At 37.2% G+C, this 24,474-nt stretch overlaps 1 protein-coding gene across 2 annotated transcripts in view; it reads right to left on the reverse strand.

The window, feature by feature from the left end:
- Positions 1-24,474, reverse strand: part of VPS13B (vacuolar protein sorting 13 homolog B) — a 779,806-nt gene that overhangs the window by 162,235 nt on the left and 593,097 nt on the right. For both annotated transcript variants that reach the window (XM_068984062.1, XM_068984063.1), the window contains exons 35-36: positions 20,333-20,728; positions 1,550-1,752 (exon numbers count right to left, since the gene is read on the reverse strand). In XM_068984062.1, the coding sequence (XP_068840163.1) occupies positions 1,550-1,752; positions 20,333-20,728 (599 nt within the window). The remainder of the gene's footprint in view (positions 1-1,549; positions 1,753-20,332; positions 20,729-24,474) is intronic.

Consider the following 24,474-nt stretch of genomic DNA (forward strand, 5'->3'; position numbering starts at 1 on the left):
GAAAAGAAGAAAAGAACATACAAAGGTAGAAAAGAATAAGCCTATGCTTCGTGGGCAAGTTTTAAACCCTAAGTTTAAGTCCTACCTCTGGAATTAAGGCATCTCAGAAACGAAGGTAAGAGATATGATACTAAGTCTATTTTTTCCTCATCAATCTTATTTGTATTGAATCCCAAAAAAACAGTGATAGGTGAAAAGTCAAGTTGGCGAGTAAAATACCATGCTCCAGCTTTTAAAATGTCAAGAGGCTTTATAATGCAGAGATTATATACTTTGTTTTGCTTTTATTCTTCTTTTAATGTGGAGTTACTTTGCTTCCTTGGAAAAATGGTAATGCAATTAATATTCTTGACAAAACAACACATAATCACAAGCTTAGTAAATATATGAAGATTTATAACAGATACTAAAAATTTCCAGACCAATATAAAGCAGTAAGTTAATGGGCTCTGCCCACATTGAGCTCTGTGTCAGTAAGAAAACTGGTGAAACAGTGGAGGCAAGACAGCTTTTAGATGAAAACAAGAAATTCATATTTAATATGCCTCAACTATTAACAAATTAGTCATTTCCACTTTCTATAACTCTGAATTTCTCAAGCTTTTTAGATTTGTGTCACATTTGGGGGACATCAAATCATACGAAAAAAACCTTCAAATTCTATCCAAATAGAAAATTATCAAGAAATAAATTGGATAACCTCACACATTCCACACTTGGCTGCAAATCAAATGCATAAAACACTGCAGTGTCAAGTTGTATGTCATGTTAGTCATCAGACAGCGTAACAGCTAAACAACATGTCATTAGGAAATGGCTCATGTATTACTGATGATACTGCCTGAGACAGACTGACTACTTTAGAGTAGAAAAGTCTACACATTAGGAAAAAGTTTACTGATTCAGCAATTCCAAACATGTCCTCACAGTACTTATGTACAAATATTCATAGCAGCATTATTCATAATAGCCAAAAGTGGATGGAATCTAAACATCCATCAACTGCTGAATGGATAAATAAAATGAGGTACATCAATACAGTGGAGTATTATTTGGTTGTAAAAAGGAATAAAGTACTGGCACCTGCAGAAACATGAATGAACCTTGAAAACATTATGCTAAGTGAAAGCAGCTCTTCACAAAAGACCGCATTTCATATAATTCCATTTATATGAAATGTTCAGAAGAGTCAGAGATAGAAAGTAGTGGTCTCCTAGTTCTGGGGAGGGGATCAGAGGATGATGGGGAGTGTGAATGGTTGAAGGGTTTTGGAGGTAGGTGTGTGAGAATATTTTTAAATGGATTGTTGTGATGACCACATGACTCTGTGAATACATTAACAAAATCACTGAATGGTATACTCTAATTAGGTGAATTGTATGGTTTGTGAATTATGTTTCAATAAAGCTGTTAAACAAGTTTAGCAAAACACCAATCCAACAATACCCTTTCTTACCACACTAAGTTTAAAGTTTAATGAAACAGTTCAAAAAAATGAACAAAGGCTAGTTTAAAACTTGTGGGAAAAATAGGGCCAATCCCTACAGACCTGTAGCAGACCTCCTCTTAAATCAATGGATATTTTTGGTATGGACTGTTCTGGGCCTGGATCGCCACTGTGTTTACACCATTTAGCTTCCAAATTGGCAGTAGCACAACACGGTCCTATTAGAATCCGACTTCTTTCTTTGAGACACGTTTTAAGGAGAAAATCATTTACGCTGAGTAGAAAAGATGACCCAAGAATCACACCTAGGGGATAAAAAAAAAAGAAGAGATTGAGAGAGGTAGATAATATAAGTCTTCCTCATCAAGAAAAAGAGTGTATGATTGGGCAAGAATTATCTGTATTTTTTAAGAGTGTCAATTCATCCTTTGTCAGAGTTTTCTTTTCAGTTGGCTTTTCCCCACAGTTTCATGCCATTTATATAGAATTCTAGCTATGAAGCAGGTATACCTTATTCACATTCCTAACAAAGCAATATTTGCCAAAACATTATGACTTTTTCCATGTGTGAGCATTTTAAGTTTTATGAGTAGAGACATTTTCATTAAACTGTGCAAGTTTTTCAAACAACTACATTAAGAATGAGAACAGCTGCTTCATTTGTCTATTGTTAACATGATGGGAGAGGGCAATTTTCTGTGATTTCTTAGAGTAACAGAGTACAGTATATTACTTTGCTAGACACTCAAGTTTTTGACTGGCTCATGTTAAAATTCAAAACAATCAAAATATATAACATGTGTTTTCTAAAAAATTTAGTTTAATCCAAACTTCACACATCATAACCACTTGAAGTTTACAAAGTTTTAAAAACAGATAGTGGCAGGTTAGATTTATGGGAAAAACTATATGCTATAGTTCAAAGTAAATATATCCAGAAAAGGAATACACTTTAAAATGGAGCTTTTCTTTTGAACTTAAACTAGAAGTGTAGATCAAAACCTTTTCATAAAACCAATGGCACACTTTAAGATATTTGGATGAAAAGTCAGAGTGGTGGGTTAACTTTCCCCTAAGGAGTTCATATTCTGAATTGTCATTGTGAATATTGAATTTCACCAGACCACATTTGTAATGTCCATGGCTTATTTTTCTAATGATATTTGATCCTTAAAAGAGATGAAAGATTAAAAAACACCTTAGACCCACAGTATACATGTTTCAAAGTACAATAACCATGTTGGCTTTTTAAATTCTGTGGAGACTTGAAAACTGCATGTATGTTGTATGTTCCTACTTTAGAAATAAGACACACCACGCAACTTCTCACCTTCCATGGAAGACAATCACATTCACAAGAATGCTAGGGTTAAAGACTTTTGTTAAAAATCGTGACGGTGGAAATCAACTTCTTAAATTTGTTCATCAAATGTATTGTGGCAATAAGACTTCTGTTTCACTTACATAATTTTCTACACTTCTCTTAAAAAAAAATAGAACAGTAAATTAAAAAATTCAGAACAAGCCCTCAAATACACAAGAATCAACAATCATCTTTATTAACGGAGAGATAGAATGACTTCTGACTTAACTGCATTATATTTTCTAAAATGTTTAATTCTCAACAGTAAGTACTTGCTAAATGAAACATATCAATTCCTTATTCAGAAATTTGTCATAATGGGATTATAAAGGTAGAGCTTAATTGAGTACAATCATCTAGCAAATGAGCATTAAAGGAATGTCAGAATTACAATACCCATTATTCTCAAATATGAATACATGCATCTTCATACTACCCTACAATGAAATACCCCATTATCTGGTGGAGAATTCCATGGACAGAGAAGCCTGGCAGACTACAGTCCAGGGGGTCGTCACAAACAGTCAGACACAACTGAGCAACTAACAACAACAATCTTAATGTGAATGCCCGAATAGTCCTTCACACAGGAAGTGTTAAAGGTCTTCTAGGTTTTATTCTATCATGTATACTATCATGTAAGAATTGAATCGCCAGTCTATGTCTGACGCAGGATACAGCATGCTTGGGGCTGGTGCATGGGGATCACCCACAGAGATGTTATGGGGAGGGAGGTGGGAGGGGGTTTCATGTTTGGGAACACATGTAAGAATTAAAGATTTTAAAATTTAATAAAATAAAATAAAAAAAAATAAAATAAAATAAAAAAAATAAATAAAATCTTTTTTAGTGTTTATCATTCTCATCAGGCACCCGGATTGGAAAAATCTGGGGCCCACTTTGAGGGCTCACTCTTAGATACATTTCTAACACTTATCAATTTCTATATCATTCTATCTAACTCTATTCTTTTAAAACACCAAAGAAGAGAGACCTTAGTAATCTAAGACTGAAAGGAAAGACCACATCTACTTTACCAGCAGACTCTGAGCATCCCAGAGGCAAGGACCATCCCCTGCAGTACAGGACTAGGCACAATGATAGTTATTCAGGACAGATCCCACTGTACTAAATTGACAGTTTAGAATCTGATCTTATTTTCAGCTGTCGCGATATATTTAATTGACAGACAAGAAAGAAAAGTGCTTACCTCTCTGCCATTCTTCCTTTTGTATTAATTATATCATGTAATAGAAAGGCTGGGTGGAAGAGACCTTAGAAACCATCTTTCCAAGTCACTTCCTCTTAAAAAGAAAACCACACACAAAACCCTTTTTGTTTTGAAATAATGTGAGACCTACTAAAAAGTAGACTTCCCTGGTGGCTCAGTCAGTAAAGCGCCTGCCAGCAATGTGGGAGACCTGGGTTCAATCCCTGGGTCGGGAAGATCCCCTGGAGAAGGAAATGGTGCTCCACTTCCATACTCTTGCCTGGAAAATTTCCATGGACTGAGGAGCCTGGTAGGCTACAGTCCATGGGGTCGCAAAGAGTCGGACACGACTGAGCGACTTCACTTTCACTTGGTTTCACTTTACTAAAAAGTTTCAAAAATATACAGAGTCCTCATATATCTTTCACCCAGCTATGTAACTATAAAACAAATACTGATATCAGGAAATTCACAATGGCATAACACTATTAAGTAACATACAGATCTTATTTGAATTTTGCCATTTCCCTCACTAAAGTCCTTCTTCTGACCCAGGATCCAATCTAGAATCCTTAGTTTTCTTTAATTAGTGAGAGATCCTCTAGGTTTTTGTGTTTTTTCTTGTCTTTCATGACCTTGATTCTCTTAAACAGTCCAGGCCATCATCTTGCAGAATCTCTCTCAATGTGGATTTATCTGGTGTTTTCTCATTAGAATGAGGTTAAGCATTTTTGGTAAGAATACCAGAGAAGTGATATCTTCTTCAGTGCATCATAGTGGAGTGATACTGATGTTTTACTAACTGCTGGTAATATTAATCTTCATAACATAGGTAAAGTGGTGTCTATCAGCTTTCACCACTGTCATTTTTCCATATGTTAATAATAGTTATCTTGTGGAGAGGTATCTGGGGATTATCCATGTATCCTCTTTTACATCAAACTTTCAGTCACTAAGTTAGTAGCATTCATCAATGGTTCTTGCTTGCAACAGTTATCACTGTGGTGTCTGGTAATGTTAATCTTCAATTTCTCTCATTCTTCTACATTTATTAGCTAATTCCCTGGTGGCTCAGATGGTAAAGTGTCTGCCTACAATGCGGGAGACCCAGGTTCAATCCCTGGGTCGGGAACATCTCCTGGAGAAGGAAATAGCAACCCACTCCAGTACTCTTGCCTGAAAATCCCATGGACGGAGGAGCCAGGTAGGCTACACAGTCCATGGGGTCGCAAAGAATCAGACACGACTGAGCGACTTCACTTTCACTTTCATTCTACAGTAAAAAGAACTGTCCCTTCTACCCTCTTTATTAGTTCAATTATTTATTTATACCAGTATGGACTCATGGATATCAATTTTATGAACACTAATCTAATACTTTCATTATTTTACTTTGTTGCTTAAATTTTTGGCCATTGGGAATCCCTTCAAGTTGATTCCCATGTCCTTCTGATATATCCCTATCATTTTTTGATAACTTCTTTATTTTCTGGCCACAAGATGTTTCAGGCTCAATAGTATTTTTTTCCCCCATCCCATCTCTAGCATTAGTCATTTCTGCAGAGCTTTGACTTCTTTTGCTAAAGAACGGTAGCTAGAAACCAAAATCTGGGTGGTAGGTATGCTCACTGCTGCTAGGGTGTCACTGCTCCTAGAGCCTCTCAGCAGAGTGGGCTAAGAAGTACATGTATGTTTACTGCACATGTATACACACACATCAATATTTCTGTATCAGTAAGTACATTAAATGAATTCATACTGATACCTCTAGTTCTAATCCAAAACCAAAGAATTTGGTTTTTAGCCTATTCTCTCTTTTTTTAACTCTTTATTTTATATTAGTGTGTAGTCAGTTACAATGTTGTGATGGTCTCACGGGAACAGCAACAGGACTCGGTCATACATATACATGTGTATCCATTTTCCCTCAAACATCCAGGTTGCCACATAAAATTGAGCAGAGGTCCTATGCTGTTCAGTACATCCTTGTTGGTTATCCACTTTAAATGCATAGTCCCTTTTCTTATTTGTAATCTCTTCCTATGATAGTGAGAAACCTACAGAGTATTCCTTCAGATGTACTCATTTCTAATCATCCCCAAAACCATCACTTGGAGAGAATGGTCAAAATTAAAGCAAAAGAACTAAGACAGACATAAAGGACAACTTTATTAAAGCAAAGGTAATCATCTACCAAAAAAAAAAAAAAACTATCGAAAGGGCTGATATTTATTCCTGAAAGTCTAAGAACAGGCTTGACAACATTTTGTCTGGAGCATACAGATGAACATTACCTTTCTCACTCTCTCTATAGCACTTTTCATTTATACAAAGATATTTGTAAGCACATAAAATTTTCTTTGTCGAAGTAACTTCATACATACATACAGAATTTGAACCTTATTAGTCATTTCTAATATGCAGCAATGACCTCAAAATACTGATCCTATACTGTCTAAATTAGTTTCTGTGGTTTTGCCTTAAAAAAAGAGTAGAACTGGAATGACAAAATTTACTATGTATTCCTCAGAAAGTGCTTACTTCTTCTCAAAGAACGCCGTTTTGGTGGAAGGTTTTTCTTAACTCCCTAACATTACACAGCTAGAAGTGTTTATTACTAGAGTGAGGAGGGGATGTAAGAAAAAATTCTAGACTTGCATTTTTACATTAAAAAAATTGAAATGTTGACAGCCTTTGTGTTACTGTGTACACTGCTCAACACATGAACATCTTCCTACTGTCATACAAATTCTATTCGTTTCTGCTCAGGTAGAGAGAAAAAGACACCTAGAACTCCTGGGCGAGTAAAGATAACGGTAGGGACTGAGATCTTGGGAAAATGGCCCAGATATAGTGAATGAATGGTCAGGCAAACATCTGGGAGCCTGAAACAGGAAGAAAGGGAGATCAGACTCAGGAGCGCACTGAGGAAGGAGAGAAGAGACACACTACGACTGAAATTCAAGAGACCCTGCAGTTGAGTCAGGTGCTGACCCAGCTACAGCTATATTTTAGTAATGGCAGAATTTGATAACTAGTTTTCTACAAAGTAGACTCATAGGGCTAGGAACCTGCTGACCTTTCTAGATTTTCAGCTTTGATTCTCACTGGAGTTTGATCTGGTTCAAGAATGAACATGAGATTTAATGAAAAACAGTGAGGCTCAGCTGGTAAAGAATCTGCCCGCAACACAGCAGACAAGGGAGATGCGGGTTCAGGCCCCGGGGTTGGGAAGATACCTTGGAGGGGGAAATGGCAACCCACTCCAGCTGATGGACTAGAGGTGCGTGTGCACGCGCGTGTGCGCACACACACACACGCGCGCGCACACACACAGAGTGAGGCACAGTAATACTTTGGGGAAAGAAACCACACATACACACACAGAGTGAGGCACAAATCACACACACACACACAGAGAGTGAGGCACAAATCACACACACACACACAGAGTGAGGCACAAATCACACACACACACACACACACAGAGTGAGGCACAAATCCCACACACACACACACACACACACAGAGTGAGGCACAGTAGTACTTTGGGGAAAGAAACCACACACACACACACACACACACACAGAGTGAGGCACAAATCACACACACACACAGAGTGAGGCACAAATCACACACACACACACACACACACACACACACATACACAGAGTGAGGCACAATACTACTTTGGGGAAAGAAACCGTTGCTTTCCGGTTTTGAAGTCAAGAAAATGAAGGCTGCTGGCAGCCACCTTTTCAGTGAACTTCTTTAGTATCATGGCTTTAAGGATAATTTCTTAGGACATTATTCATAACTATGCCTCATTTCTTAAATAAGTGCTACTCCCATGCTTCTAACTTGTCTATAAAGAATTTGGATATCCTGGAAAACTTCTAACTTGATATTTATGTATCAGGCATGTATTCGTCACTGAACCAAAATTTACTGGTTATCTACCATACGGTGGAGTATACACAAAGATAAGTGAATGCTTTGCCATTCTCTTCTACATCACAAGATTTTGCCATTTGTTAGCCTCAAGCCTCAATTTGTCAGCTTCAAGTTCTGAGATCTCATTAAATATGAGAGGGAAAAAAAAAGACAACCAACAATATGTATAATATTGACTCTGTTAAGCAATATTGACTCTATTATCATACAAATCTTTGTTTTTGCTTTTTATTCATTTTATCTGCTGTCTGTTCTTTCACTCTAAATCAAATATGTAATTGAACACCTTTTCTGTAAGGCCCTGTTATTTTCTTTTCCTCTTCATTTCCCCAATAGCCTACCCCACCCTCTATTCTTACTTTTTCTAATCCTTTACAGTTGGTACATACATACATACTAAGTCATTTCAGTCATGTCCGACTCTTTGCTACCCTATGGACTGCAGCCCACCAGGCTCCTCTGTGCATGGGATTCTCCAGGTAAGAATACTGGAGTGGGTTGCCATGCCCTCCTCCAGGGGATCTTCCTGACTTACGGATTAAACCTGCATCTCTTAATTCTCCTGCACTGGCAGGTGGGTTCTTCTCCAGAAGCACCACCTGGGAAGCCCCTCCAGCCTATTTCTCAAGTCTACCAGCACTGATCATGAGTTTGAACTCACAGAGGATACTGAGAATTAAGAAACTAATGTTGACAGTGAGGATGTAGGAACAGGCATTGCCTAAAGCCATTATGCAAACACATGACCTGTAGACATAAATGTGCCCTACCAGGTCCCTTCTGTCTGCTTTCTTCTCTTTCATGTCTTACACCTACAAGCAAATTAGGTGTGGCTTACTCTTGAGACTTAAGCAAGTAATTTAACTTATCCCCACGTGCCTACCTGTCCACTACACCTGCTACACACACCAAAGCTGTGGCTTTGCTCCTCGATGAGGAGATCCAGTTACTTGTGGGATCACAGAAAGGTTAACCCACAAGTACCGGTTTTTAAGTTTAAAATAGAGCCTCCATTTCCTTCTGAACATTTCCTGCTACATTTTTAAAAAGCTACAATAAAATAAGAGAAAAATATATTAGTTCAAGTGGTTTTAATCTTAGTGTAAATGACCAGTAATAAAGAGATTATGGTGATCACTTCATAAGAAAGAGTGGTGATAAATTTCACAGGGTCACTTATAAATGGTAAACCAAAGTTCACACTTTTACCACAAAATATGAAAATAATCCCTGGGACTAAAGACAGGGTTATTAATTCTCCTTTCCCCTTTCTTTTACTCTGTGAGAAGCTGGCCTATGGGACATCATCCCTTCCTTTTTGTTTTTTTTTTTTTTTTCCCATTAGGAAACATACTAAATATCTTCTTTGGGATGAAATGAATCTTATTTTATATATCACCACACATATAAACCCAAAGCCACAGAGAATACTCAGAGTTCATTTAAGATGGATACTTATCCATTCAAAATCTGGAATAAATGGCAACAGAAAGTGAGTTAAAGACAATGTGTTAATCTTCTTCCTAATGGACTAATGCAAGGTGGGACAAAATGACTACAAGTAAAAATGATAACAAACCCACCAAACTTCTTAGCATTGAAACACTGGAAAAAGTTGAATAAATTTTGAAGTTTTACCACTCCCCTGCACCTGTGTGTTCACATAGAGCAAATATGATAAGATGTTTACATCTGTTCTAGCTCAAGAGTATATAGGCATTTGATGTGTTATCTTTACATTTTCTATACTTTTAATTTTCCCCTAAATTTCCAAAAATAATGAGAAAAGAAAATAAAGAAATATGCTGCAAAATTATAAGATTTAGAATGATCACAAAATTTAAAAGCATGAATATTTTAAAAAACATGGATATTATTAAAGCTATTTATGCAATCACTGATCAGGTCATTTTGTAAAATTTAATTTTGAAATAATTTCAAGCTTTCCACAAAATTGATGTCTTTCATTTAGTTTCCCTTACTGTTAACAACTCATATAAACTATAGTACTATTCTCAGAAGCCAGAAAATTAATATTGATACAACATTACTAATAAACCTTATATAAATTTCACCAGTTTCTCCCTTCATGTGCTTTTCTTGTCCCAGGATACAACCCAGGATCCTGTCTTGCTTTCTGCAACTGTGGGATCAGGTCATTTTTGACCAAACATATCCCCTCTTCTCTCTATCTCCTTACATTCAATAGACTGCTTCTCTGCCTGACTCTTCCACTGGCCTCGTCCAAAGATCTGTATTTATATATTTAATTTCAGTTGTAGGAAACTAATGGCAGATACTTAATTAAAGTAAATGAGGTGTATCAACATGGAGAAGTTAATTTCAGAAACAACTGGTGTGATAAACAGAAATAATCTTGGTTTGTTTGCATATTGACATACTTTTCATTGAGTGTAAAAATTCAGTTCAAGGAACAAATAGTTACCTGACCTTTAAAATACTCCTTCAGAAGACTAATAAATGCAAACCACTTGTTTTGGAGAATGTTTACAAAATGCTGCCAGCCTTACCTCGTCAATCTCTGCTAGATCTTTAGCAAGGAGCCTACTATCTACATGCCGACTGTGCAAAGTGCGGGCTACATCAGGCTTCTGTACATCAACAGAAAGAGTACTCAGTGATGACATGTGCTAGCAAAGCATATCCAGGTATTTCTATCTAGCTGGAAATAATCTACGGTTACTAGAAAATCAGCAAGCATTGTTAGATACATACAGAAGTCAATTTGCATACTAGTGAAGCATGAGGATTACTCAGAAAGTGAGAAAGGAAAATTTTTAAGAGTACAGTATGTAAAGAGATGACTGTAAGTGATTAGATGACTAGAAAAAAAAATTCTGTTTAAGTCTGGTCCACGAAAGAGATGATTAGAAATCTTTTCGTTTCTAGTTCCTTCAACTAATTATGTTGAAGCATAAAAAAAAAAAAGGCACTTGAGTATATTTATTTTTTTTTGGGTGTGCCATGTGACATCTTAGTTCCCTGACCAGGGATCAAACCTGTGCACCCTGCAATGGAAGCACAGAGTCTTAGCCACTGGACTGCCAGGGAAATCCTTGCACTTGGGTATTCTAATCATGAAAATAGCTGGTTTTTCCCCTTTTGATCAGAATATGTAAGTGGTTCAGATCTTATTTAATTACATCCTATTTTGTAATATGCCTATATCTGTATGTTATTAAATTTGTAATACAGGATAAGATTAAGGTATGAAACAAAATATAACAAAACTGTTAGAGAACTACATGAACACCACTGTTTAAGCTGACAGGGATGTTCTTCCCAACAAAGTTACTAAAAAGTCTAGCTCTCAAAATGAGAGTCTGGTTGGGTAGTCAGCCTGCTAACACATGTCCCTTCTCTGAAGCACCTGATGATTTTCCATCGGTGAGATTTCCAGGAACTCTCATCTAGGCCTCATCGATAAGTAAAAGCTGGAACTTCTAGTCTAATCCAAACCTATTCTCTGGACATGAGAAAATGATAAGCAGCAGGAAAAGATATTTTTTTTCACATAAAGAAAGGCAGAAAGGCTATTTATACTTGGCCTGGGAAAGGCTACCCACTCTAGTGTTCTGGCCTGGAGAATTCCATGGACTTTATTTATAGTCCATGGGGTCTCAAAGAATCAGACATGACTTTGACCTTCACTTGTCTGGAAAAGGTATTGTTTGGAGAAATGTTTTAGAACTCTCAGATCCTAGAAAAACTAAACTGAACATGCCAAAGGGAGATGGTGGATATGCTTTGCCTCTTTCTTCCCCTCCAATCTGCCACCATGCTTACTGTTTTTACAGTTGTGTCAGTTTATTAGGAAAGTAAAACTTGACTGGATCATGCAGCTATATTTAAAAAAAGCAGACTAAGAAATCTGTGCATACTGGAAAGTGTAACAATCTGCTTACAGAGGAAAGAATAACTGTAAATATATACTTTGAAAGTTTCTTGGATGAACATAGTAGCTAGTTAACCTAATGAGGAAACTGCTGGTGGATTAATTTTTTTTAAGTCAGTCACATGAACAGAATAACTGGTATCAAAACACTGTTGAAAACAAAATGGCTTCCTAAGCGATTCACTGCAATGGCTTAGAAACCAATATTCATCTACGTGATCCAGGTTTTTAGACTGGTTTAATAGAAACCAGAGGCTAGGAGACATGTGTTATTGCTCCCCCTGCACCCTGGAGTACCCTTGGACAAATCACTTAATCTCGGCATCCTTAAGTAAGGGAGTTCAGACTAGCTCAACGGGCCTCAACCTAGGGTTCTCTGATACGCAAGGAATCCCATATAGTAATGCTGGTCCATGAGGTATGTTCAGTATTTCAAAAATCCTGGAAGAAACTTAAATGAATTTGTTGGAGACAGGGCTTGGCTACAGTCATATCAAGTTGGTACAGTCAAGTTAGCTATTTTATCCTAAATACAGCATGTGTGGATGATGGAGCTGGATAAAAAGTGTTCCTGATAAAGGAGAGGATGATCTCTGAGACAGTTTTCAGCTCTAAAATTAAATGCTCTACAACCTCAGCATTCATGGGGTATGACTGAGATGGGAGAGTGAAGGGGAGGAAGATACAAAAAACACAAATATTTATTGAGGAATTTAATAAATTTGTGCCAAGGAATGTGTGGAGTACTGTGTATACATTATCTCACTTAATCCACTCAACAGCCCTGTGGATTAAGTGTTTTTGCCTTTATTTTGGAAATGAGCTGTGTTGTAACTTTTACCAGGATCAACTGCCAGCAAGTAGCAGGGCTGGGATTAAGAGTGTCTGCCTCTTTCCAGCACCATGTTGCTTTATAAAAACTGCTGTTAGTTAGCTCTTAGTAATTTCACTTTTCCAACTGGTAACAGGGTTGGGAATAAATGCTTTTTCCTGTCCCCTCTTTCTTGCTCAGTCTCGGTACCTTACGCCAACATAGCCTACAGGTCCAGGGGCCCAGCCAGAGAGCAAAAGAACATCTAAGATGTGTCTTCAGTCACTCATCGCTGGCAGGGTTGCTTTGCCAAAAACTTTCCTAGCAAACAGCCTTCTGGCTTATGTGGATGAGAAGGCAATTTGCTGTGACCACAGGCAAAACTAAATACTGTCACAAATTCAGTGGAGTGGGAGAAGAGTAACTTCTAACCGTCTTCTTTTCCCACAGTTTCAGTGCTATGGGCGACAATAATTCTGGTCCATTTCACCTAATACTAACTTATAAGGTGCCACTGTTAGGATGCAAAGGAGACACTATTAAGAAAGAGATGTCTAATATTTAATTGCTAGGACTGGAAACTTTCTTCTCCAATAGCATTTGCACAGTGAGATATCTTCCTGTTAATTAACAGAATTTTTGTTGTCTCAAACACCCTTTTCCCTCCTGTCCAAGAAACACTGTTTTAATATGTGTCTATGAGAAATTTTTATTAGTTGTCCCCTTTATCCCCTCAAATATATCTAAATCTAGAAGAATGGTTCTTTATCATATCTTTGTTAAAGCTAGGAGAAGAAATAAAAAGCAGTGTTTTTTAAAAAAGCATTTTTTTTTCTATAGTACATAAGACGCACGAAGTTTAGTACGATGGGACACACTTCTAAAATACATAACCCGAGGCCAACAATTTTCTAGCAATCTAGATTAAGTTTGGGATTTGGTAACTGAAAACAATAGGGAGGAAGACTACTACCTGGAGACAAGATTTGAAAGTGAACCTACTTGGAAGAGTATAATAATTATGCCAGATTTCTCATTAGAAGGGAGCAGAGCCTTAGGAAGACTTCACATTCCCCAAGAAAACCATATTTACACAATTAACAATTCTTTCGTTGAAAAAAAAAAAAAGCTTTCCTTATTGCATGCGGACACATGTGGGCTGTGTAAAAATATAAGAGATGTGTAACCCACGGTAAACACAAAGTAATGATCTTAAACAGGCCAAATCCTTGAACTCGTCATTAATAAATGTCTCTCCTGCATTCAGCTACCCGGGCTGCTGGGAGCCTGTTTTCTTCAAGTACTTCAAACACGGAAATCCAGGAACATTTATTATTTTAATCCATTACAGGCAGTGCTTGATTTAACTTTATTGGTTGTGGTGGTGGTAGTGGTTATAAGTGGGGGTATAGCAATGTTCTTTTACACATCATTTCAAAAGGGCTTAATTATATTTTATAGTTTGGGCCAGGAATTCTGCTTGTTTTTTTTGTCTAACAAGGTTCAAATGGAGTTCAGGTCGGCGATTAATCAGAAGAAAAAGTCGGAGATGGCTATCTGTCTGAGATGAGCTCATCTCCGTCTATGAAAGGCTGGGCAGGTACATGGTGTTCATTGCGCCACAGACCATGAGCATGCTCGGACATCTGAAGATGGCTGCTTATGGGACGAATTTTACTTTTCAGGCAGCCTGGAAATGAACACATCAGAAATTTCACCCAGTGGTTTTCTTCTAAATTTCTGAAGTTACTATCCTAAGGTATTTAAAGGCTTCCCATTAAAATCCAAAGCAGTAAACTTAGTAACCTCACAGCACTAAAAAAAAGTGTACATGAATAACAAAAATCACGCGACAATAAAAAAAGAAACACATAAACCCTTTAGCACAAAAATTTTAAATATTCCAAATGAAAGATGTCAAGACTTAATATAATTTGGTTAAGCAAAATAAAAAAAATATGACCACAGAAATATGCCTGAACATCATATATCTACTAGTAAGTTGTTTTTTTTTTTAAATATCAAACGTTAATTTTTTTGCCTCTGTTTTTTGAGGGGGTGAAAAAAGATAATTTATAAGATAGCAGTACTAACATTATTTATTAATGTCCAAAATTCTATCTAATCATATATTATTGATAACAATCACAGCCAAGAGGATAAAATCTGTATGTTGGGATTTCTTTTCCATTGCATATAATTTCTAAGAGAGAGGACAAGAAAATTACTCACCAAGAGACTTAGGCATTTACCTTTTTTATTTCCCACTGTATTAGAGGAAAAAATAATGGGACATTATTTGGAAAAAATAAGTTATGAGAACTTTACTTTTTCCACCTATTTCTCATTCCATTTTTAGAACATCCTATTGGTTTGTGAATGTCTCAGTAGTTCACCATTATGCACAGAAAAATCATCATTGAAAAAAAATAAATAATTCACAGGTAATTTAAGAGCAAAAAAAGGAGGACAGGCCAGTTCATCAGTAGCAACTTTGAACCTTGTTATAAAGTAATAGGAGGGAATCTGACCAGGATTAATAGTGGTCCTCAGTGCTGGGATGAGGGGTGTCAGGTTTCACAGACTCTAGGCCATCTGTTCTGCCTGCCTACATTTTACTTCTGCAAAACTATAAACGTACCTCTACCTCAGGGACTATAGAGAAGCATTAGAACTCTTCTGCTTTTCATTATCACAAGATTCAGTAACTCATTTCATTGTCAAGATAATCCCCTTTTACTCTTTCTTTTGCGCTTGCTGGGTATGCCAAAATGACAAATAAAACCCCAGATGTTACAGACCCAATGAGGTTTCCACCTTTCCTTGAGTGTTGGGTTTAAGCTACTTGGGACACGGTGTCAAATATGACAGGACCCTGATGCCCACACCCAATATTCATTAAGGTTTGTTAGTGATTTGTATAGCTGTCTACAAGCTGTACTTCCACTTCAATCCTCAGTGGCTGTTTAAAAGTTAAGTGTGTCCTCTGGCCTTAACTGTTGAAGAATTCATTTCCTATTGTTCAGGCATTGGAAAAAGATGCTATTTCTTTCTAAAAGTAACAAAAATCTTTGGGGTGTTGTAAATGGCTTGTTATTGCAATATATTATTTTAGGTAGTCATATTTAATTTAATGTTTTATTTCCCCTCAGGCTTACTTGCATTTCTGCAGCATCCACTGGCTATGATAACGCCTTAGGAGATTGTCCTCAGGAGAGTGAGTCGACTCTGGAATGAAAAGCTGGAGCTCCGCTCTGTATCAATTAATGACCTAGTTTCACTTTTCAGGACATGAAAAGGAGCTTTAGTTCTTACATTTTTATTGGTCCTGAATGCAGTGAACATGAGAAGAGGCATTTGTATCCATGAAGAATAATGTGGTTATGCTTGCTTGCTTTCTACTTTTTGTTTATACACAAAGATAAGTACATATGGATGACAGAGGCTGGGGTAGTGAAAGTTATTTAAACCACAGTTCTTTGACTAGGAATTCAACTTATTGCTTTCTGCACGGATGAAAGTCCCCTAAGTCCCTATGGAAAGCGGATTCTTGCAATTTTTCCTTGATTCGGACTAACATGCCAGCCAAGATGGCCTCACTCAGGCTCTTTCCCAGTCCTCTGTGCCACCTAACTTGTTCATACCCTATTCTCCCTTTTCCTCATCTACAGGGAGCTTGCTAATAGACGTGCCCCTAAGAAAGAGCAAGGCAGCTTAAAGCCAGCTATTTCACAGCCTGAATTGTGTACCCTTGTTTGCCGAAATCTAAGAAGTGCCGCCCTAATAGAGCCATAATTTACTCTGACAAGGAGAGCTAAAGTCTGCAGCTCACTCTCCACCCTGCCTGTGCAAAGTGCTACACTGCTGGTTCAGAATTTATAGCTACATACTTAAGGTTTCTCCAAAACGCCATACTTCAAATGGCAAAAAAGACGGGATGTATGTCTGTGTATGGGGGCGGGGGGGGGGGGGGGTGTTACATTTTTTAAGAAGAACATACTACAGAATGGGCCAGATTTAATGGACAGTAAAAGAAACGTCTGCCTTTTAAAATGTTTCAGAAAATAAGATAAAAATTTTAAGCAAGATTAATTTTATCAATAACATAATCATAGAAAAATTTGCCACATTATACACAAGCATAGAAATTTTGGGGATTATACACCAATTAAAAAAAATACAAGCATTACATCTTGTATGTGAAGTTCTAAAATCAGAACTTTAGGGCCATTTTACCAAAGACACATGGGAGAATATAAGTATTCTAGCAGAAATATGAGTTGGGTTATTATAAGTCACTGCTACACTAGCATCTGTAGAATGGAATTTTAAAAAACCCATGTCCCTTGAAACTCGGATAGTTTAGGGCCACGGAATAGTACAGAAGGCTAAGAACTCACAGACTTTCTTTTAAAGTGGAAAATATTTAACCATTTCATTCTGTTTCAAATGATGAAAACATTTCAGTGAATAATCTGTACATATTTTGTTGTAAAAACCAGTAAATGAACATAAAAGCATTTCAGATTTAAATGTACTGAGAATGTCGTGGGGAGAACATTAACTTTTCTCTCTCATTCTTTTATTATTTCCTTTCTGCACACACTTCCCATAAGCTTATGATGGTTTAGATGATAAAAAATATAATCATTAGGCAAACTCAAATATTTTTTGTACTTTTCACGAGTGAAGAAACATGCCTAAGACACATTCCCAATTGTGTTTCTCTAAATATTACTTAGAATGTAAGATTCCTCTAGCATTACAAATCTATTTCAGCTCCTAAATTAAAACTCATCTGGAAAGGACTGTTTTACCCTGTTTATATAACATTGTCACATAAAGAGTGTTAAAAAAAATATTTCACTAAAAATAGCTTGCGTAAGTTAGGGATTAGAGTAGTTTCTGCTGCTATAATTGTTCCTTTGTAGTTTTTTCCATGATGTTTTTGCACAGTGTTTTTGACTGTGTTTATTAAAGTCAGCACATCAAAAAGGATCAAAGAGAAAGTGAGTGAGAACCAAAGAAACCCCAAGTGTGTTGTCTCATTGGGGAGTTATGCAGATTCGCATAAACAAGTGCAAATTGTTGAGGTTTTAATGAAAATTTTCTACAATTATTTTATCTTAAGTCATTCTATACAATAACATCTGTACAGCAGATGGCTATGCTGTACCAAGGCAACGCTCCTTTTTCTTTCTCTGTTTAATAGTACATCTGAGATGACTACTTTTGTCACTGTGCTCAATTTGGTTCAGCAAATAATTTGAAAAGTGCAGCTGCTGCAGATGGTCACAATAGTTATATAAACTGTAAAATCAAAGACACAGTTAAGTATTTCTGTATTAGATTCAAACTATAAAAATCTGACATTAACTCCATTGGGCTCAAAGATACACTATAAAAACTTTTGGTTGCGTACAGACGATGTCACTGGAAAATACAAAAAGAAATACGACTACTGGTAGGACATTTTTTGGTTTTTTTTGGCTGGAAAATACTTTTTACAACTTACCAAAAATAAACCTTGAATATATATTTGCATATATTTCATCCAAGTTGCAAAGCATGAATTTTTAAGATAGGTAAATATACAATTAAATGAATGTGCAGAACTTAAATTATATTTTATTTCTTAAAAATTTTCCTTGGTAGAAAAATCAATGTCTGAAAAATACATAGTCATCTCTTAATTATAATTTCCTAGAAATCAACCTACAGCAATAACTAGAGCTTTCAATCTCACTTCACTTAATCATAATTTATTATTATTTTGCCAACATTGTTTTCTTTTTTTTGAGCATGCCATCACATCAAGCAGAAATGTAGATTAAACAGATTTGGTGTTTGTTACACTCATACTAAAACTATTTCTATCCATATTAATTAAGTGGCTAACTTCAATCTGATTTGATTTGTTGATGCAAATAACTACTTGAGAACATTTGCTGGACACTACACATTATAGTTGTATAAAGTATTTCTTAGTCAAGGGTATAGTTTCTACTGCATTTAACTAGATTTTAGAGTTATAACTATAAAAAGAATGGGGTACTAAAGGGAAAAACAAGTTACACAACCACAATGCATCTACTACTTCGAAAAGATCAGTGAGAAGATTTTAATTATATTTTAGAGAAACTTACTGAGAACAGACACTATTAAATATGAATAGCAAATGAATGAAACAAGAAATGAGGATGACTGAGCACAGTATATATTAAATGCTTTCATTCTACTTCAGTCCTAACCTTTCCTTGCTATGACTCAGGTACAACTGGAAAGACGTGGGAACGGTCCCAGTGTGGTCTGGGTTGTAATTTTTTATTTGTGGATAAATCAGACACTGTAGCCTTCAGTACTTCATAGTCTTTCACGTACCATGGATCTTACATTTTTCATTTCTAACTTTTAAGACAATAAAAAAATACAGTGCTTTTAAGCTGGCTTGGCAACAAATATTTCTGGTGAGAAAGAAATAAATTATTTACTTTTTGGCCTAAAATTCATACTTCTCAACTACAAAACTCCTTCTTTATCTCGTCAACTACTGTGCCCAAATTGACTATACAATTAGTCCCAGCTGCCACTTTTTAGTAAGCAACTGAGTTGCATACAGTTTCAAGATTTACTTTATCCCCTGTACTACCCCTCTAGCCCCACTTCTTCCCTCCAAATTAAAGTGGAAAAAAAAGTTTTCCTTTTGCTACTTTTACTTTCAGGGCAGTTTCTGGCTTCAGTGCATTGAACTTTAACAGTAGCAGTTTCTGTGATTGAAAATGGTTATTCCCCACTTGTAGCTTGTTTTTTCTCTTCCCTTCCTCACATTCCTTCTACCTACTCTTTTTGATTCAGTGTGAAAAAGCACCGAACAATTTAGGCATGGTAACAAAAGAGGAAAATGTAGATGTCACTGCCCATTAACTTCTCACCTCTCCACTCATCAAGGACATTCAGTTGCCAGGTCCAGGCTCCTCTGCTCAGCTGGGCACTGAAGCAGAGCCTTTCCTTGCAGGTGTTGCTGTCTGAGAATCTTCAGTGGCACTGTCTCTGCAAAGTTGAACCTTGGCTTCTATTACTTTTGGTGTAGCATTTCTGCCACCAGAGCAATTTAAAAAAAAAATAAATTGTTACCAATGACTTAACGGAGCACATCGGAATCACCTGTAGGGTTTTTCGGAAGACGTTTTTCTGGGCGCCATGCCCAGAGTTTCTGATTCAGTACGTCAGGAGTAGAGTCAGAATTTGCATTTCTAACAAGCTCCCAGATGCTGCTGGTTCCAAAACTACACTTTGAAAGCTACTACTCGGATGGCTTGCAAAACCTGAGGCTTACTCTGTTCTTCCACTACAGCTATGTTAGGTAAAAACAAATTTAGGAATGAACAATTATAAAGACGTCTGTAGGAACACGCCTGAAGAGGCAGACAGGAACACTTTAGGGCATAAAATACTTAGGCTTAAATAATTTGTTGTCACACTCTTTAAAATAAGTCAACAAACCAGAAATGTGCCCATCTCTAATGGTGCTTGAAACTTTTTGCCTCTACATAATACAAACCTTCAACATTATGCAGTTTTAGATGTTAACAAGTCATTGGCATCTCTCTTGCCCCTTTACTGTGACTTACCAGGTACTTTCTGCGCTGCTTTGACATTAAGGCTTCCATTGAGGGTGGATAAAGATGCCAACAGGCATGGTTTATTAGGATGGGGGACAGTTTCCATGGAGACCACAATCTGAGTAGTATGAACAGAAATTTTTTGAAAGCAGGAAATTGTTCTCCATATGTTTTCTTGAAATGGAATCTTTTGTGCTCCATCACCATGAACTTTAAGCTTAGATAACTTTCCACGGTAACATTTGGAGGCTGGAAATGCATCCTTATTCAGCACGGTGTCTGACGGGGCTGAGGACACTTTGCTGTGTACATTTTTTATCTTCTTCAGAAAATGGTGTATTTGATCCAACTTGGGAAAACTCAGGTTTGCTTTCAAAGGCTTTGATATATCCAAGTTGATGTCTGCTGTAGAAGTGAAAAGGGTAAGAAAATTACTGAAGCTCTCTTATTGCAAATAAGTCTTTACATCCCTGTCAAACTCCTATTTCAGTTTCCCAACACCTGTACTGTGGACTCATTAGAATGCCAGATGTTATAATACTTTTACTTACCACCTATTCTTTCCATGTAGTTACTTGAAGGAACACTTTTCCTGCACTACTCTCTTGCCTACATTCCTATTCCAATCCAAACAGACTGTCTGTCTGTTCCTGACAGACCGAAGGCCACACATGGACATCTACCCTCTACTCTCTACTTGGAGGCAAAGTTGAGCAGCCTTTTCAGTTTGTTACTGGACTGACATTCTTCCTTCTGCGGTTAAAAGGACCTCTCTTAGTACCCAGCACAATGTTTGACACAAATACTGGTATTAATAAATAATCTGTCCAACTAATTAACTGAAGTAGCCTCCCCACCACTGTCTGATAAAGTATATACACAAAACGTTTGTTTCTCCTCTGCAACCCGCTAAAACCCAGAAAAGTCCCTACATCTTTCCCTGTACTCTGTGCTGAATAAGTTTCAAATATCTCATCCAGTGTAACCTGGGTAGACTGAGATCTCTTAAACTCCATTTTACATGTATCACACACCAGATGTTGTCCTTATTTGTCACTTAATCACCTGACATTAAGATGTTTCTGTTTTTGTGTTCTCACTTCCGTTTTTGTCATCAATAAGATGTAACACTATAAGGGTCGTGAAAGCAGAGTATGGCACTCATCTTTATACCCAGTGCCTGGCACAGTGTGTTTCTCATATGTATGTGGTCAGTAAATGGTTGAGTTTAACTGAACCAAATTAAGTATTCTTTTCACTGGAGCCTGATATAATGAAAGTGAAGCTGCTTAGTCATGTCCGACCCCCATGGACTGTAGCCTATCAGGCTCCTCCCTCCATGGGATTCTCCAGGCAAGAGTACTGGAGTGGGTTGCCATTTCCTTCTCCAGGGGATCTTCCCGACCCAGGGATCGAAGCCGGGTCTCCCACATTCCAGGCAGACGCTTTAACCTCTGAGCCACCAGGGAAGCCCATAGATGAAGTCAGGAATAGCAAATTATCAAGCAGACAAAGCTCATATTCTGTTTTCAACAGGAGGACCTCTGCTCATCTTCTTCAGATTTCAGCACCTTAAGAGTTTCCTCCTGGCTACCCAGGCTTGCTCCAGGTACCATTCCTCTTGTGTGCCTTTCTTTGGGTTTCTTTAATCAGACTAAGCAAAATTCTGAGAGTACTGCTTCTAGCTAATTGTCCACTGGAAAGGGTCAGACAGTTGAGTCAACCTTCTGCAATATTAAAATGTTCTCTGTTCCTTATATTTCTTTAAGCAGGAAAAAACATCCTAATTTAAAGAAATTATTTTTTAACATCTTTATTGACATATTAACTCACATATTTAAAGTGTACAATTCAATAGTTCTTATTATATTCACAAGATTGTGTACTAATCACCACTATCTAATTCCAGAACATTATCACCACCACTAGGGGAAGAAATTCCCATGCCATTTAGCAGTCCCTGCTCATTCCCCACTTCCCACCCTCAGGCAACCAATAAGCTAATTTCTGTCTCTATAGATTGCCTATTCTGGACATTTCATATAAACTGAATCACATAAAATCCTACTTTTTGTGTCTGGTTTCTTTCAGTTAACATAATAAAAAATTTTAAGGTTCATTTGTGTTGAATCATGTATCATCAGTACATTTTGCCTTTTTTCATGACTGACTAATACTCCATTGTGTGGATATACTGTAGTATACTGCTTATTCATTATCTGTTTGTGGACACTTGGGTTGTCTCTACTTTTTGGTTACTAATGGATGATATTGCTGGGGCTTCCCAAGTGGTGCTAGGGGTAAAGAACCCGCCTGCTAATGCAGGTAGACCAACATAAGAGACACAGGTTCGATCCCTGGGTGGAGAAGATCCCCTGGAGTAGGGCACGGGAACCCACTCCAGTGGAGAATCCAATGGACAGAGGAGCCTGGTGGGCTCCAGTCCATAGGGTCACACAGAGTCAGACACGACTGAAGTGACTTAGCACACATGGATAATACTGCTATGAATGTTAATATGAAAATTTTTATATAAATATGTTTTCAATTCTTTAAGGTATCTACCAAGAAGTGAAATTGCTGGGTTATATTTGATTACAGCAATCCTAGTGGGTGTGAAGTGGTATCCCATTGTGATTTTGATTTGTATTTTCTTAATGATTAATGATGTTGAGCATTTTTTCATATGCTTATTGGTGATGTGTATATATTCTTAGAAAAATGTCTATCACCTTTGTTCATTTTTAAATTGGGTTGTCTTCTTCTTATTAAACAGTATGAGTCTTTTACATTGATATATTCCAGATACAAGTCCCTATCAGATATAGGATTTGCAAATATTTTTCTCCCATTCTGTAAACTGTCTTTTCAGTTTCTGTGATTATGTCATTTGCGGCACAAAAGATTTTAATTTTTGTGAAGTCCAACAAGATTATTCTGTTTGAGCTTCTGGTGACATCAAAAAATCATTGCTTTATCCAAGGTGATAAAGATTCACAGTTATGCTTTCTTTTACAAGTTATAGTTTTACCTTCTTACATTTAGGTCTATAATTCCTCTCAAATTAACTTCTGTGTTTTGTGTGAGGTAGGGGCTCAACTTAAATTTTTTTTGCATAGGGAAATCCAGTTACACCAGCATCATTTTTGAAAGGCCTTGTTTTTGACTTGCAGAACAGGTTGGTGGGCAAAATATTTTAGGGTACTTGCATGATTCAAATGACTCATACATTGTCCTGCTCTACCTGCAAAGTGTTTTATGTGGGCTTCTAAATTTAGTGACCTCACAGAAAATAATACCACCTTTTACCACAATGAAGAAAATGAGCAATCTTAACCGATGATAGCAGCAACAGAGAAACGAAACAAAGCTAAAGTGGAAAGAAGACTCAGATACTGGGGCCAGAAGCTATCTGCTTTTGCCTGGATTCATGAGCTTTAAACTAAGCGCCAGAAGTAGCCATAGAACAATTTACTGACCTACTCAGGAATTTGCCCAAATATCTACCTATACCAACTGCTGAGCCTAAGCGATCCACTTTCCCTGACTGTAGATTGGCAAAACATCCCTAGAATGGTATGCATGAGAGCTGCTGAGTGCTATCTCAATATGGATTCTTGTATCTCAGATATGGTGGTCCCAGGGGCACAAGAAAAAACAAGAAAACCCAAACTCTTTATCTTTGGTTATTTGCGTAACTTGTCCTTTGAAACTCTTTCAGTCATTTCTTCCCAAAAAGCCTTTCTTGATCACTGTGGCTGACTGAGGTGCCTCTCATTCATTGCTTCCAGAATATTCTGATTGTGTCATCATCAGGTATCTATTTATATTATTTTTATAGCTACGGCTTAGAGTCCAGATAACTATGAGCTCCTGAAAAATAAGGACTGTTCTATATCTTAATATTCTGAGTGCCTAGGTGTTGCTAGTGGTAAAGAACCCACCTGCCAGTGCAGGAGTTGTAAAAGATGCGGGTTCAATCCCTGGGTAGGGAAGATCCCCTTGAGGAGGGCACACGGCAACCCACTTCAGTATTCTTGCCTGGAAAATCCCATGTACAGAGGAGCCTGGCAGGCTAGAGTCCATGGGGTCACACAGAACTGGACATGACTGAAGTGACTTAGCACACATGCACAAGTACAAAATGGATA

Source organism: Capricornis sumatraensis, chromosome 11 (genome assembly GCF_032405125.1).
Source record: "Capricornis sumatraensis isolate serow.1 chromosome 11, serow.2, whole genome shotgun sequence".
NCBI lineage: Eukaryota > Metazoa > Chordata > Mammalia > Artiodactyla > Bovidae > Capricornis > Capricornis sumatraensis.